Genomic DNA, 17,267 nt, shown 5'->3' with positions numbered 1-17,267 from the left:
AAACTTCATATGACACCAATGTTTGCGTTGTAGCACCTATTTATGAAACACTAGGGAATCTTAAATGAGGCCTGGGTAAGGCCAATAATGTCATAAATATTCTCAATTATGCTTTTAGATACAAATGTCAAATATATGTCAACAATCCTTTCTCCAAATCCCTATTCTATGGATTACATTGTGAAAATCATGATTTTTTTTGTCTGGGTTTCGTGAGGAATCACTCAAAGGACACAAGGATTACAACATCACTTCTATAGTAAATTGCCGAGACATCAATACTTTCTTTAACCATGATTTTCCACCTAGGTGCTCAAAGCGCTTGACATAGTAAGGTGGAAATTCACCTCATCCACCACTTATGTGTTGCAGGCAACCAGTGCCAGAACGCTAACCACACATCAGCTCTCATGGTGGAGGGGTAAGCCTTAGAGCAGATACATGTCCTCACCTGGTAGTGCAGGGATGATCCTGTCTTTCTTATTGATGTCACCCGCCTCAATGGGGAACATCTCCTTCAGGGATTTCTATAACCCAGACACATTATCAACTGACTGCAGATCAGTGGGGGTAGTAGGAAGGCAGGCATTCAAAAGCATTTACACAGCTGTCCATCTTTCCTACTTTTTGCCTTCAGGTTATTAAGTTGTGTGAGGCAGCTACTCACGTGAAAGGTGTAGATCTCCGGATACCCTCTATAGATCAATTTCTCAGACAGGTCATTCCATTTCACCATCAGCATGTAGACCTTCAGAGAAAGTAGTCAAAAACATAAGTGAAGAATTGCAATCAAATGCTCATCAGAAATGGCTTTTGCTGAATGAAAAATGTCATCAAAGCAATTTAATGTTAACAAATATACCTGGTCATTAAATATTTTTAAGCATTTCTCTTTTGAGAATCCCCATTGAGCATTATTTTTTAGTCTATGACCAGGCTTAATCTGTGTCTGGGAAACAACCACAAGTATTGCATGAACCTCCAATGAACCATTGTGTATTTTGGTCAACAATGGTAGTCTCAAACTCACATAGTGCTGGCTGGGGAAGAAGCGTTTCTCAAAGCCCAGCAACTCCACATGCCTGACATAGATTTCCTCCATTGTGAGATGCAGAAGAGTGATAATCAAGAGTGCTGGGTGAAAAGGGAAGATGGCTTTATAGCAACAGAGTGAGCTCAGAAAGCAGCCACCCCCTGTAGGAGGTCATCCCTCAACAGATACCTTGGGATCCTCACGTAGCTATCACTCTGGTCTTTTACTGACAAACGGTAATAACTTTGATTGCATAGATCCTATTTATTGCCATCATCCATGAGTTCATTGGGTCAATCCATCATTTCAGGGTTTTTTTCTATGCGTCATGCGTGAGATTTCAGAGTTCATTCAAGGCCATATTCTCAAATATATTTTATTTAAGTTATAAAGCTGTTATAGTCAAAAATACAGTGCATTTCACAACAGCTTTTTATTGATTTATCTCACAGAGATAACAAATGTGGATTCAAAGAAATAAACAGAGCAGATCTCTGAAGATATTGTTGTTGTTATAGATCTACTCAGTAGAAATTAAGTTATATGCCTCACTTATTGGGGTAATGTACATACATTTAACACTAACAAGGATTTTCATGATATAGAAACATGGCAAGTGTATACAAAGGGGTGATTGACTCTTGGAGCTAAACAAATATATGTGCTTCTGATCAATGTTAAAATAACATTCAATCTAAAAATAACAGTTAATACAGCATCCATAGATCATAGCTGACTACGCTATAGGAGAGGCTAGGGGGAATCCAATTCAGATCATTGAACCAAATGCAGAGGAAGATATAACAAGAATGAATGAATCAGCGGGTCATAGTAGCACATACTTTAATTGTATTTTCCTCAGTGTTGTTCACAGCAACCTTGCTGCCACACAAATGTTGGGTTTCACCGGGACTTTTGCAACGCTGAACGTCAGCAAGGTTTGTGATTTCAAAAAGTTTCATAATTTGGTAAAAAGGAACAAAAAACGGTTTAGAAACCCGAACAAATTCATATTGGCTGTGTGTGCTTCCTCTTTCCAATAATAGTTTTATTGTTCAGTTAATGATAGCCTAGGCTGGATTCTGTAGAGAGTAACTTTAAACAAAAACGGTTTACACACAAGGTGCAATTTTGAAACGTGGTTATGCATCAGCAGTTTCTCTCTTGTTATGCCAATCACTGACAGTCACTCAATTAGCCCATGTCAGGGAGAAAAAAAATGTGATTAGTAAATTAGTCCAGCCAGCAATCTAAACTTGTAGTAATCATGGCCAAATGATTGACCGAAGTGGTCCTATTGATTTTGTTAGTCACGCTCACTCAGATATCATATATTTTTTTATTTTTCGAAAATTGCTAAATCTATACACCCCATTGCAGAATGTGTACAAATGCAGGAAATATACTCTGAAAAAGTATCTCTCCACTGTCAATAGGGGGGTAAAATATTTTCCTCACAAAAGGCTAGGGCCGGCAGACACACGGTAGCCGGCAGTCCCGCGAGCCACTGGCCCCTTATGAGTTCAGATTTTTTGTGACCCCCATCAAAATTGCCCATCTGGGGTACGCCAAATAAAAATGTGATTCACATTTTTTTTTAAATAAAAAATCTTCACATTTTCAAACAGTCCATTTATATTTTCCAACGGGGCTATACATTTGGGTGAGTTTTTCCCCCCCTCGCCTGAGTAGCCAGCCTCGTTTCTCTGCTAAAAATACAATTAAACCATCTAGTGTTCAGCGAAATAACAACACAATGTCAAATACAGGTAGCCTAGTCAATAATTAACATCCAATCACATTAACCGTTACTCTCTCGCGGGAATTCCACTAATGGTCCGTATGTAGCCAAACATAGCTCCTGCTCATTCCGTTTGCTCGACAATGGATCAATGGTTAAAAAAGTAAGGCCCGCGTCCATAAAGACACATACCAGCTCTACTAGTACTAATGCTACTACTCGAAAGTCGGTTTTAATTCTTGCTCAAAAAAACTTGTGGCTTATTTCTCAAATTGGGATGTTTGTTTCTAAATGTCTGCTACTACCAGCAGCACTACACCTGTCGACGACACAAGTTGTTCTGCTTCCACGAGCACATCCAATGCTAGCATCAGTAACTCTACATTTGTTGTTATCCCAGCTAGCATGGACACTGAGTTGTGAATCTGATGCAGCCTAAGAGCTACTGCCCCTTTACCCAGGAAAGCACCAAACGAACAACAGACAGGGACGTTGGACCATCGAAGAGGTGCAAATATGATGAGAACTACATTGATTTGGGGTTCACTTATATTGGGAGTAGTGCCTTTCCTCAGCCACAGTGTGTTATATGTTTCCTCAGCCACAGTGTGTTATATGTGCAGAAGTACTATCTCACAACTCGATAAAACTTTCACTCTTGCGCAGACATTTAGAAACAAAACATGCCAATTTGAAAAATAAACCACGGGAGTTTGTGGAGCGAGTAGTAAGACATGTATAAAAGCAACAGATACCATTAATAAGAAGGGGCTTATATGATGAGCTACCGAGTGGCTAGGACAGGCAAGCCCCATACTATTGTGGAGGACTTAATTATTTCTGCTGATACGGATATGGCTCGGACAATGCTGGGGGAAAAAGCCAATAAAACTGTACAGACAACGCCTTCATCAAACAACACTGTTTCACGATGCATCAGTGACATGGCAGGAGATGTTTTGAAACAATTACTGCTATGCATACAAGCCAGTGAATTTTATGTGTTATAGCTGGATGAGTCAACAGATGTGGCGGGCCTGGCACAGCTCCTGGTACATGTCCATTAAGTTTATGGGGGATGTCAATTAAGGAAGACATCCTCTTCTGCAAACCAGGACAACAGGAGATTAAATTTTTAAAGTACTGGACAGCTTTGTGACATCAAATGGTCTTTGGTGGTCAAGATGTGTTGGTATCTGTACTGATGGCGCAAAAGCCAAAACAGGGAAACATAGTGGAGTGGTAACGCGCGTGCAAGCAGTTGCTCCCGATGCCAGTTGGGTACACTGCAGCATCCACCGAGAGGCTCTTGCTGCCAAAGGAATGCCTGACCGCTTGAAAGACGTTTTGGACACTACAGTGAAAACGGTTAACTTTGTTAAAGTAAGGCCCCTGAACTCATGTATTTTCTGCACTATGCAATATGGGCAGCAGCAATGTAACGCTTTTACAACATACAGAAGTGCGCTGGTTATCAAGGGGCAAAGTATTGACACGTTTTCTTGAATTGAGAGACGAGCTTAAGGTTTTCTTTACTGACCATAATTTTCACTTGTCTGACCGCTTGCATGATGCCGAGTTTCTCACACGACTGGCCTATCTGGGTGATGTTTTTTCTCGCCTGTATGATCTGAATCTAGGATTACAGGGACTCTCCGCAACAATATTCAATGTGTGGGACAAAATTGAGACTATGATTAAGAAGTTGGAGCTCTTCTCTGTCTGCCGATAGTGCAGCTGTTGAACCTTTTGAGGATCTGAGGACCCATGCCAAATATTTTCAGTCTCCTGAGGAATAGGCATTATCGTGTCCTCTTCACGACCATTATCAAGGACAACACACAGGTCTTTCCATCATTGTATGCTTTTCTTGTGTGCCAATGAACTCAAGCTTACGGACAATGTCAAATGTGATATAGCGAAGCACCTGAGTGAGTTGGGTGCGCCATTACGCAGGTACTTTCCCAAAACGGATGACACAAACAACTGGATTCGTTATCCCTTTCATGCCCTGCCTCCAGACCAATTATCGATATCTGAACAAGAGAGCCTCGTTGAAATTGCAACAAGCGGTTCTGTGAAAATTTAATTTAAATCAGAAGCCACTACCTGATTTCTTTATTGGGCTGCGCTCAGAGTATCCTGCCTTGGCCAATCGCGCTGTTAAGACGCTGATGCCCTTTGCAACCACATACCTATGTGAGAGCGGATTCTTGGCCCTCACTAGCATAAAAAAACTAAATACAGGCACAGACTGTGTGTGGAAAATTATTTAAGACTGAGTCTCCAATACAACCCAACATTGCAGTTATGTGCACCATTTCAAGGACACCCTTCTCGTTAACCTGTGGTGAGTTATTCACAATTTTCAATGAACAAATAAAGTTTTATATGTAAGATAGCTAAATAAAAGAGCAGAATGATTGTTTATATTATTTGTGCCCTGGTCCTATAAGAGCTCTGTCACTTCCCACGAGCCGGGTTGTGACAAACTCTCACTCATTCTTATGTTTAATAAATATATTGTATAGTGTGTGTGTGGCAGGCTTACAATGATGACAAAGAACAACATTTGAGAGTGGGCTGACCCTGGTTCTAGAGGTGGTACGCAGCTGGAGGTTGAATGTTTGAAGGGGTACGGGACTACAAAAAGTTTGGGAACCACTGCTCTATATCATTGAATATATTGTCTAATCCAGGGATGGGCAATTCCAGTCCTCGTGGACCGGAATGGTGACACCTTTTCCATATTCCGAGCAAACACATTTGATTAAACTAATTGCATTCTAAACTAAATAGCATGATTAGTTGATTATTGGAGTCAGGTGTGTTAGCTTTGGCAAAAGTGTGTCAATCAGGCTCCCGAGGACTGGAGTTGCCAATCCCTGGTCTAATCCAGGGTTTCTTTGGGCACCCCCCAGAGACGTTTAACATTTTGGTTTTAACCCTGAACAGGCACACCTGATGCAATTACTCAAAGTCTTGATGATTAGTTGACTAATTGAATCAGGTGTGCCAGTGTAACGGATGTGAAATGGCTAGCTAGTTAGCGGGTACGCGCTAGTAGCATTTCAATCAGTTACGTCACTTGCTCTGAGACTTTAAGTAGGGTTGCCCCTTGCTCTGCAAGGGCCGTGGCCTTTGTGGAGCGATGGGTAACGATGCTTCGTGGGCGACCGTTGTTGATGTGTGCAGAGGGTCCCTGGTTCGCGCCCGTGTCGGGGCGAGGGGACGGTTTAAAGTTGTACTGTTACACCAGTTTAGAGTTAAGTAAAATGTGAAACGTCTAATCTACACTGAGTATACAAAACATTAGGAACACCTGCTCTTTCCTTGACCTAAACAAGGGGTGTCAAACGCATTCCATGGAGGGCCTAGTATCTGCTAGTTTTTGTTTTTTCCTTTGAATTAAAACAGACAACCAGGTGAGGGGAGTTCCTTATTAATCAGTGACCTTATTTCAATCAATCAAGTAAAAGGATGGCAGGGGGAAAAACAGTCGGCCCTCAGTGGAACGAGTTTGACACAGGTGAATGCTTTAAATCCTTTATTTATTGACGTCACCTGTTAAATCCACTTCAAATCAGCATAGATGATGGGAATGAGGCAGGTTAAAGAAGGATTTTTAAGCCTTGCGACACGGTTTGTATGCCATTCAGAGGGTGAATGTGCAAGACAAAAGATTTAAGAGCCTTGGTAGTAGGTGCCAGGGGCACCAGTTTGAGTGTCAAGAACTGCAACCCTGCTGGGTTTTTCACACTCAACAGTTTCCTGTGTGTATCAAGAATGGTCCACCATCCAAAGGACATCCAGCCAACTTGACACAACTGTGGAAGTATTGGAGTCAACATTGGCCAGCATCCCTGTGGAACGCTTTCGACACCTTGTAGTCCGTGCCCCGACAAATTGAGGCTGTTCTGAGGGGAAAACAGGGTGCAACTCAATATCAGAAAAGTGTTCCTCTGTTTTCTACACTCAGTGTTTAGTCTATAGCAGGGGTATTCAACTCTTACTCTACGAGGGCCAGAGCCTGCTGGTTTTCTGTTCTACCTGATACTTAAAAGCACACACCTGGTGTCCCAGGTCTAAATCAGTCCCCGGGGGGAGCACTGGCTTCGAGGTCCAGAGTTGAGTTTGAGGGGTCTATAAATTGATGCATGAATATTGAAGTGCAGAAAATTAATTACAACCCTTTAACACATTGTCTTCCGTCAGATGGTGTTATTCTAATGTGATAAGTGTCTCCAGGAGCCATATCTAACTTAAGACAATGCAGTGTTCCTGTCACTGCTCTGGGGCCTTGGGATTCCCTTTGACCAGAGCGACAAGAGCCCCCTGGTGGCCATCCAACAACATCACCGTGAGCTCCACTGCTGCTAAAATAAACTGCAAATCCTTTTCTTAATGTCTTTTCTAATCTTTCCAATAACGAACTATGCCGTGTTCTGGTTCTCCCAAGATCTGTCCAATCTTGCCTCCAATAAATATTTGAATACTGTTATTTGAAGTGGAATTTATTTCAAAATCTATTTGTATTACATTTATAGAATGCAGATTTGATAATGCAGCGATTTGCTGATACAAGTTGACTTAATCAGTTGTGTGACTGTTGCAATCCAAAATGATCTACAAATAAATGTAGAAGTGACGCACAAGTATTTAAAGGGACCCTTTGTTTTTCTATGGACATAATTTAGGTGTCCTAATTCAGACCTCTGTCCACACAAGCTTTTAAGTATCTATCTAGTATTTTCTACTGGTGTATTTTCAGGATTTCTACTCCTTTCTCAGTCAGACTGAGCCAAAGTCTCGCCCTTTCTTTCATGTCTTTTTATGTGAGCTTTCAAGTTTCCTAATTGAGTAAAACATTTACAACAGACACCGCACTGGAAAGGTTTGTCACCAGTGTGTACTCTCCGGTGCACCTTCAGACTCCCTGCAGTAGAGAAAACCTTCCCACAGTCAGAGCACGGGTAAGGCACTCCGCCAATATGTTTTGCCTTATGAGCTAGTAAGTTTGCTAACTGAGAGAAACTGGCGTCACATTGATTGCACTGGAAAGGTTTCTCTCCGGTGTGCCGCCTTTGGTGAACTTGCAAGGATGCCAATTGAGCAAATCTTTTTCCACACGTGGAGCAGCTGTACGGCTTCTCACCGGTATGGATTCTCTGGTGTACTTTTAGGTGAGCTATCTGAGTGAACCGCTTCCCACACTCAGAGCAGTCATAAGGCCTCTCCCCAGTGTGTGTTCTCTCGTGGGCCCTCAAGTGTGCCAACTGAGTGAAAGTCATTGGACAGTTCATGCACGGATGAGGGCCGGGAGGCCCATTTGGACGACCTCTTCCTCGTCCAGTGCCAGGAGGCTCATTTGGACAACCTCTCCCTCGTCCACAATTTCCCCGTGCCACAGACTGAGAAGAAATCTTTCCGTCTGAGTAAGGGCCCTCTCCAGTCTGTTCTTCCTGTTGTGGTTCCAAGTCATTTGACTGAACAGAATACTTGCCACAATCAGATATTAACTTTGTTGCTTCAGAAACTTCTTCAGAAATCTCTTGTATGAAATCAATTGACGCTGAGGCATAATCCCCCATGTAAATATTGGATAGGTGTTCTCCTGTGTAAGAAGTACAAGATTGTGTTCAAATTAACTGGACAACGTGTAACCAACTTCATGCAAAAATGGAGCCTGGCACCCACTGATCATTTGTGCTGTTTAGACACAAACATGCTCTCACTGACACTAGAGAAAACATGTAGGCTACAGCTATACACAAAGTTGTCCAATTATTGGTTTCTGGAATAAACACAGCCTTGATGTGGCACAACAATAGATGACGAAACACTCAGTAGTAACTTACCAAACGTGGCCGTGTCTCCAACCTCCACAACAGCTACAGCGAGTAGAAATGGAACAACACATCAACTGACTGGACAAAGTAACTTAAGAGTTGAAAAGTGTACAGCAGTGTTTTTCTCAAAACTGGCACTGGCACTTACGTGGAAATGTGACAATAAACGCATCATGCACTGGTTCAATAGTCTCCACTTGTTTGACAGTCATGTTTGTTGATTCTGTTTGGGGGCAGTCTTCCGGCCTCACAGTCCCCATGTTAAGGGCATGTAGAGCCTCAATGCACCCCCTTTGGATTTTGCAACAGTCCACTAGTGTCAAAGATTCTTTCGTCAGTACGCCCTGGGCTGCACCGTCGCTGTCAGGACCACAGTAGTTGACCTGGTCTGAAAATCAAACAAGGCATGTCTCACTCTGTGTGAAAATTATGCTAGTCTGATAATTAGCTTCGATAATAATTTCTGCGCCAGCTAACGTTACCTAGTTAGCGAGCTAACCCCTACAGTTACGCCTAGCATTGCTTTTGTGTGGATTGGATCGATGTAATGTGGGAGCTAGCTAACTAGTTTCATCTTGCTCTACTATGTCAGGTGGAATTGTTGCCATAACTATACCAACTCAGATCTCCATAAGTACCTAAAGGGTTTGGGATTAATTCTTTGAAAATCACTGTCTGTAGCAGTACGTTAACAAATATGTTTAGCTAATGTTAGCTAAACGGTCCTTTTGTTGTTTAATTTAGCCAGATTGCCTAGTTACTCACATAATACATTGTCGGGGTTTTGCATACTAGCTAGGTGAACGTGTTTCACCAACATTAAATTAAAATTAGGTACACCTATGAGTAATCAATCGCACGTCTAAATAGAACCTAAACATCTACCAACACCCTCCATAAACCCGCTCATTCCGCTTCCGTTCCGTATCCGTGTTGGTTGGAGAACTTCCGGTCCGAAATGTTCTTCTGAACGTCAAAATAAAAGTCCTGATAATATTATTGAAACTTAAATGAATCATTACTGGCTAACGGTAGTCAAATAAACTTTTAAGAGCATAAAGATGTGTTGTATAATTACCCACTCTGATATTAAATAATATAGGCCTACCCATTGATTGAATATTAAACCATGACTGCGGTGCTTAGTTCAACTAACCTAACCCCATCATAACCCAAAATGAAAGGATATTTTACTACAATTTTTGTGAACAATGTCTTGTAGCAACCTCAGGGGCCGACTGCTCCCCCTTGTTACTGGCTCAACAGTAGGTGTTTTGCCAAGATAGCCAAACCACTTTTCAAGGTTACTAGGAGTTGGTTTAAGGTCACTATAGCGTGAATTCGGCAAGAGTGGGACATCATATAAACTGGGACAGCTTAATCCTGATGCATAGCCACGGAAGATTTTTAGGGGTGTTTTTTTGTTCTTGTTTTTTTGTGTGCCCTACAGACAGCTATATCGGTCTGCTAATACAGAACTAGTAAAGGCCCAGCACACTACTTTTGTGAATAATTATTTTAGGGGGTGCTGCAGGACCCTCAGCACCCCTATGTCCCATGGCTATGTCCTGACAGTTTTATTTATTGATCTGACAAGAGAAAATCTAAACTATTGTAACTAATGGTGCTTTCAAGACAACTGGGATTTTTTTTTAAAAACAAGGTCAAATCATGATGTCAGTGATATCCAGGTCGGAAAGTCGGAGCTCTAGAAAGATGCCACATTCGTTTTTTGTTTGATGAGGAAACATCTTGAGGATTTCAGAAATGTACAGTATCATGTGTTTGGCTAACATGTTGGATCAAGCATCAAATCAAATCAAATGTATTTATATAGCCCTTCTTACATGAGCTGATATCTCAAAGTGTTGTACAGAAACCCAGCCTAAAACCCCAAACAGCAAGCAATGCAGGTGTAGAAGCACGGTGGCTAGGAAAAACTCCCTAGAAAGGCCAGAACCTAGGAAGAAACATAGAGAGGAACCAGGCTATGAGGGGTGGCCAGTCCTCTTCTGGCTGTGCCGGGTAGAAATTATAACAGAACATGGCCAAGTTGTTCAAATGTTCATAGATGACCAGCAGGGTCAAATAATAATAATCACAGTGGTTGTCAAGGGTGCAACAGGTCAGCACCTCAGGAGTAAATGTCAGTTGGCTTTTCATAGCCGATCATTCAGAGTATCTCTACCACTCCTGCTGTCTCTAGAGAGTTGAAAACAGCATGTCTGGGACAGGTAGCACGTCCGGTGAACAGGTCAGGGTTCCATAGCCGCAGGCAGAACAGTTGAAACTGTAGCAGCAGCACGGCCAGGTGGACTGGGGACAGCAAGAAGTCATCATGCCAGGTAGTCCTGAGGCATGGTCCTAGGGCTCAGGTCCTCCGAGAGAGAGAGAAAGAAAGAAAGAAAGAAAGAAAGAAAGAAAGAAAGAGAGAATTGGAGAGAGCATACTTAAATTCACACAGGACACCGGATAAGACAGGAGAAATACTACAGATATAACAGACTGACCCTAGCCCCCCGACACATAAACTACCGCAGCATAAATACTGGAGGCTGAGACAGGAGGGGTCAGGAGACACTGTGGCCCCATCCGATGATACCCCCAGACAGGGCCAAACAGGCAGGATATAACCCCACCCACTTTGCCAAAGCACAGCCCCCACACCACTAGAGGGATATCTTCAACCACCAACTTAACCATCCTGAGACAAGGCCGAGGATAGCCCACAAAGATCTCCGCCACGGCACAACCCAAGGGGGGGGGGGAGGGGCGCCAACCCAGACAGGAAGACCACGTCAGTGACTCAACCCACTCAAGTGACGCACCCCTCCTAGGGACGGCATGGAAGAGCACCAGTAAGCCAGTGACTCAGCCCCTGTAATAGGGTTAGAGGCAGAGTATCCCAGTGGAGAGAGGGGAACCGGCCAGGCAGAGACAGCAAGGGCGGTTCGTTGCGCCAGTGCCTTTCCGTTCACCTTCACACTCCTGGGCCAGACTACACTCAATCATAGGACCTACTGAGGAGATGAGTCTTCAATAAAGACTTAAAGGTTGAGACCGAGTCTGCGTCTCTCACATGGGTAGTCAGACCATTCCATAATAATGGAGCTCTATAGGAGAAAGCCCTACCTCCAGCTGTTTGCTTAGAAATTCTAGGGACAATAAGGAGGCCTGCGTCTTGTGACCGTAGCGTACGTGTAGCTATGTACGGCAGGACCAAATCGGAAAGATAGGTAGGAGCAAGCCCATGTAATGCTTTCTAGGTTAGCAGTAAAACCTTGAAATCAGCCCTTGCCTTAACAGGAAGCCGGTGTAGAGAGGATAGCACTGGAGTAATATGATCAAATTTTTGGGTTGTAGTCAAGATTCTAGCAGCCATGTTTAGCACTAACTGAAGTTTATTTAGTGCTTTATCCGGGTAGCCGGAAAGTAGAGCATTGCAGTAGTCTAACCTAGAAGTGACAAAAGCATGAATTAATTTTTCAGCGTCATTTTTTGACAGAAAGTTTCTGATATTTGCAATGTTACGTAGATGGAAAAAAGCTGTCCTTGAAACAGTCTTGATGTGTTCATCAAAAGAGAGATCAGGGTCCAGAGTAACGCCGAGGTCCTTCACAGTTTTATTTGAGACGACTGTACAACCATCATGATTAATTGTCAGATTCAACCGATTCAACAAATTGTCAGATTCAACATTCATCTAATAGGAATAAGGCAGGAGCCATTGGCCCTTCATTAGTACCTGACTATACCAGTGGAGGCTGCTGAGGGGAGGACGGCTCATAATAATGACTGAATTGGAGGCAATGGAATGGCATCAAACACATGGAAACCATGTGTTTGATGTTTTTGATACCATTCCAGCCATTACCATGAACTCCCCAATTAAGGTTCCACCAATCTCCTGTGGACTATACTAAAAATAAGACTGGGACGTTTAACACTATGTGGACCATTAGGCTGAAGAAAATGCGATAGGATAAACAATAGTTGTGACAGTACACAGATAAACCTGGTCAAACTGGTTTCCCTCTATTGTTCCCAGGCAGCACTTTGTCCCTGATTCGCGGATATCCAGGTCAATTCTAGTTATTCCAGCGCTCCCATTCCATATAATGTTGTGTTCACACGAGTCTCACCTACTCAGCACGGCTTAATATCTATCAACAACAATGAGGACAATGTTCATCTTCTTTGGAATGCTTTTCACCCTTTCAAATGCAGGTATGTTATGATTTTGATATTTTTTTAAATTAACCTTTATTTAACTAGGCAAGTCAGTGAAAAACAAATTCTTATTTACAATGACGACCTACCCCAGCCAAACCCTAACAATGGTGGGCCAATTGTCCGTCGCCCCATCACAGCCGTTTGTGATACAGCCTCGAATTGAACCAGGGTCTGTAGTGACATCTCCAGCACTGAGATGCAGTGCCTTAGACCACTGCGCCACTTGGGAGCCATAGATCTCATTTACATTTACATTTCTATAAGATTGAATATTCAGTTTGTCAAAACCTTTCTGATCTAGAAATTGTAACACACAAAGTCACAATTATGTCAGAATTTGATCGAACATATCCTCATCTTAAACATTTGAAAAACACAGTGCATTACTGTATCTTTTGAGATACGTTTTTTTAAGTAACACTGATGATTCATTATTCATAACATGTGGTTATTCCTTTTCCAAATTGTTGCTTTACTCTAGAATTCCAAGTGAGCCTTCTGAAAGAGTTAGATGGAGTTGTAACAGGCAGGTTTGCTGACTCTTTACTTTTGAGCCTGCCTCCATGTGCTTTGGCAACACAGAGTGTGACTTTGGAGTACAACAACACTAACACCAATGAGAGCAGTGAGTGTTCCTTTTGGCCTTTTGTCTCCTAATATCAATGTGATTATGGGAGGAATCTTGCATAACTCTCCATTCAATTGCTAAAACCAATAATTTTATTCTGACAAGACAATGGTAACAATTGTAATTTCAAAAATACTAAACCAATGATATTTTTTATTGTTGTCATTAGTAATATTTATAGTACAGGGGTATGAATGTCTCCTTCCACAGAAACTTTGGTCAATATATTCAAAGTGCTCCCCTGTCGGTTCAGAAGGGACATCATCTCAACCATTGAGAATAATGCCCAGTTCACTACCAGCAGAAATCTGGGTTATCAAGTGACAAATCTCACCACTGGCTCAACATACAGGTAGATAGAGCTATTTTCCCCTTACATTTTCATCGTCCTGTATTTATCTTTTTTTTCTCAAGATTTTTGACCACAATTAAATAGCTGTTCTATTTATTTCAAGGCTTCAGTATGTGGTAGGGGCAGAGAAGAGCAACATTCTGGAGGTCTCTACAAGAAAAGGTATTTGAAGACAGTAATACCCATTGTCTTTCTATGTCATTCTACTAACCTTTATATCTGGAGTCTATATTCACCACCGTCACATACAGGTTTCTGACTCCAGTTGCAAGTAAACAAAACCTGAAACATAGTTTTTGTATGCTTTTTATTTCAGTCAAAGACCACAACCAAATAGACTCTGGCCTGCCAGCACGCAGTGGAGCCATGGTGGTCATCACTGTCATACTGTCTGTTTCCATGTTCATTTTGCTGGTAGCCCTCATTGTCACTGTTGCCCATTCCCTTGGTGGGGATTAAAACACATTTCTAAAGTCTGAATTTCACATTTACTATAGATTTTATATGGATACATCTATACTTCACATGCAAACACGCATCAGTACTGCACATTGCACATGATTTAATGATACGGTATCTTTGAACAATATTCTATGAGGAATCTGTTTCCAGAACTTTATACTACATTTAAAACCTTGCATTATACTGTTTAATGCAGTTTCAACTGCTGACTATTGCGTTCGCTTATTTGGAGTATGACTGAATTAAAATGTTTTTTTTTTAAAGTGAATTGTATTTTTGTTAATCATACTAAGAATGCCACTTAATTGTTAATTGATTGTCATAAATTACAAAGGCTGATGGATTATTATAACACCATTCACATGTTGATTATGAAATTTTTTTGTTTTACTGCGCCGCTTAGTTTGGACAAATTATATATGATATCTATGTGGAAGCAAAAATTAAACAACATTCCGATGTTACATTTCATTATCATTAATAGCAACAAACATCATTAGTCAGCCTACATCAACTTCATGGCATTGTAAAACGTTTGATAAAAATAAACAAACTTTCAAATTCTTATGATTTGTCATATCCGAGCCCTTGTTCAACTCTATCGCCTTGCGAAGTGCACTGAGCAGACGCTCCCACATAGTCAAAGGAGTCAGAGTATAGAGCCAGCCCAGGTGGAGACTACAGACTATAGCAGGACTTGCTATCTAGTCCTTTCTCCACACGGTCAGGGTCAGCAGACCACAATGATCAGCCCTTTCAAGCACGTCTTGGAGCTCAAACAAATCATAATATCCCACTGGCACGTTGTTCACAGTCACCACCTCATCTCCTTCTTGCAAACCCCCATGGACTGGTGAGTTGTCTAGTATAGTTGATATTACCATAGGTTCTAATTGGTTAGTTCGCCTTAAGAGTCTAAATCCAAAGCAGGTGTCTGTATCTGACTTGTACAGGGTCACCTTCAGATGCTTGTACTGATTGCTGCTCATAGTGACGTCCACAGAGTCAAGACCCAAGGACGGAGACTGACAGATTTTCTCCAGTCTCTCCTTCAGCTCAGACACACTCCTCGTCACATCCTTGAACCATAGACGTGGGCAACAGGAGGGGCTATGTACACCCTTCGAGTCCAGCTGGGCAATGAGAGACTGGACAATCTGGAGAAAGTGGATGTGATCCTCTGTGTGTGAGAGCTGCTCCAGCTCAGCGCCTCTGCTCCCCAGCTCAGCAACCTTCTGCTTCAGTCGCTCCTGGAGTCCTTCAGACCCACTCACTGCTGCCCTCTCCTGGGGTCTGATCCCTTCTGAACCGACAGGGGAGCACTCATACCTTCACCTCAGAGCACCTTCTCTCAATGGATCATCTCAGTAAAGATCCTCTCACTGTTCTCCACTGCTTCATCTGTAAAGCGTGTGATGTGGAACACACCCAGTTTAATATCTCACAGCTCCCTTTCTCTCTCCTGGATCATCTGCTGGTACGTTGTCTGTTTCAGATCCAGCAGCTTCTGTTTCTCAGTACTTTCTGATGCAGCTGAGACTGTCTCATGGCCTTTATGTTCATCCATCAGACACAGCAGACAGATACAGTGCTGATCGGAATGGCAGTAAATCTCCAGCTGCTTGTCATGACGAGAGCAGATCCTCTCCTGTAGTTGTGTGGAGGATTTGACCAGCCTGTGCTTCTTAAAAGCAGGAGATTCATAGTGAGGCTGGAGGTGTCTCACAGTAAGAGGCCAGACACACCAAACAGGACTTGAAAGCTTTACATTTTCTACCAGTGCAGACATCACACTCCACATCTCCAGGTCCAGCATAACAGTGAACAAGAGGAACAGCTTGAAGTCCTGTCTTCTTCAATTGCTCCACCAATTCGGCTAGCATGGTGCTTTTCCTCAAAATAGGCTGTGGAATGAAGCTCTGTCTGCACTGGGGGCAGCTGTGGCTCATCTTCAGATCATTCTGATCCCAGTAGCCTATAATGCAGCCCATACAATAGCTGTGTCCACAAGGAATGGTCACCGGATCCCTTAGTGGATCCAGACAGATCGGACAACTGATCGATTCCTGTTCTCTGAACACACAGAGACAGAGCAGAAAAAAGGTACATTATAGTACATTAGTTAAAATGTTATGCTGAAATGCAGTCTACCATACTTTTAATGAATTCCAAGGATTATACAGTAAAGTAAAGCTGTGTGTTTTTTTAGACAATATTGTTATGCATGCCAAAGATTACAAGTTTAAACAATGGCAAGTATTTTGGTCCAGAAATTGTTACATTTAATAAAAATGTCTTATTACTCATGAAGGTCTTACCGTAAATAGATTTCGAAAAACCGAAGTATAGCTATAATATAAGTTACTATTCAGAACAGACACTTTCGTCAAAGCTTCGTATAACTAACCCAAGATAGACCACAGCCTGTCATTTCCAAGGGGGGCAAATTAATCATAGTGGGCAGAACAAGCAAGGTGGTTGGCAGAGCCAAGCATATTTCCGTTAGGGAACGCCTACTCTGTGAAGTGAGCGTGTGCAATAACTCAATTCGCGCTTGCACTCCTTCTAAACAACACAATTTTTGGCAAAGGATAAAGTCTACAAAACTTAGCCCACTCTGTTCGTAACAGATAAAAAAATCACACTGCCTGCTACTGGGCTTCCTCTCATCACCATATTTGGTAGTGAGTGGAAACACCAACAGGATGCTTCACATTCATACATCCAGTGATATATCTTGCTGTGGTATCAGTGACATCCAGATGGCTACTATCAATATTACAAGTTATTTCTCGTGTAGGCGGCTATCCTATTCAAAATATAATCAAGTGGGACGGAACAAATTGGCACGTTAGCTACCGCCAGCGACATGTGACGCAGCAACAGTGGGAAGCTTCTCAATACACCATTGCACAGCTCATTCTATACAGTCATTGGCAAGCAGGGTTGCCAGGTCAAGCACAATTTCT

The 17,267-nt window shown here is 42.3% G+C and overlaps 2 protein-coding genes and 1 pseudogene across 5 annotated transcripts in view; 1 reads left to right on the top strand and 2 right to left on the bottom strand.

Annotated features, from left to right (window-relative positions):
* Positions 1-9,586, bottom strand: part of ncf1 (neutrophil cytosolic factor 1) — a 21,587-nt gene extending 12,001 nt beyond the window's left edge. Inside the window, exons 1-7 of one of the 4 annotated variants that reach the window (XM_055941793.1) lie at positions 9,389-9,586; positions 8,772-9,011; positions 8,633-8,665; positions 7,930-8,388; positions 1,031-1,134; positions 668-748; positions 452-527 (exon numbers count right to left, since the gene is read on the bottom strand). In XM_055941793.1, coding sequence (XP_055797768.1) covers positions 452-527; positions 668-748; positions 1,031-1,134; positions 7,930-8,388; positions 8,633-8,665; positions 8,772-9,011; positions 9,389-9,443 — 1,048 coding nt within the window. In that variant the 5' untranslated portion in view covers positions 9,444-9,586. Of the gene's footprint in view, positions 1-451; positions 528-667; positions 749-1,030; positions 1,135-7,929; positions 8,389-8,632; positions 8,666-8,771; positions 9,012-9,388 lie in introns of those variants that run through there. The other 3 variants (XM_055941794.1, XM_055941795.1, XM_055941796.1) reach the window with 3 other exon arrangements.
* zgc:194948 (uncharacterized protein LOC796981 homolog) lies at positions 8,902-14,865 on the top strand. The gene is made up of 6 exons (XM_055941798.1): positions 8,902-9,031; positions 12,676-12,850; positions 13,338-13,481; positions 13,695-13,836; positions 13,940-13,998; positions 14,153-14,865. Exons 2-6 carry the CDS (start codon positions 12,799-12,801, stop codon positions 14,293-14,295), a joined length of 540 nt encoding a protein of 179 aa, XP_055797773.1. The 5' UTR covers positions 8,902-9,031; positions 12,676-12,798; the 3' UTR covers positions 14,296-14,865.
* Positions 14,127-17,267, bottom strand: LOC129868130 (tripartite motif-containing protein 29-like; annotated as a pseudogene).

Source organism: Salvelinus fontinalis, chromosome 13 (genome assembly GCF_029448725.1).
Source record: "Salvelinus fontinalis isolate EN_2023a chromosome 13, ASM2944872v1, whole genome shotgun sequence".
In the NCBI taxonomy this organism is placed as follows: domain Eukaryota; kingdom Metazoa; phylum Chordata; class Actinopteri; order Salmoniformes; family Salmonidae; genus Salvelinus; species Salvelinus fontinalis.
This window is presented reverse-complemented; position numbering and strand designations above follow the sequence as displayed.

Coding starts and splice junctions, on each gene's coding strand:
- zgc:194948 (XM_055941798.1), top strand. CDS start 12,799: ATGAGGACAATGTTCATCTTCTTTGGAATGCTTTTCACCCTTTCAAAT. Junction 12,851..13,337: donor TTTCACCCTTTCAAATGCAG/GTATGTTATGAT, acceptor GCTTTACTCTAG/AATTCCAAGTGAGCCTTCTG. Junction 13,999..14,152: donor GGAGGTCTCTACAAGAAAAG/GTATTTGAAGAC, acceptor TTTTTATTTCAG/TCAAAGACCACAACCAAATA.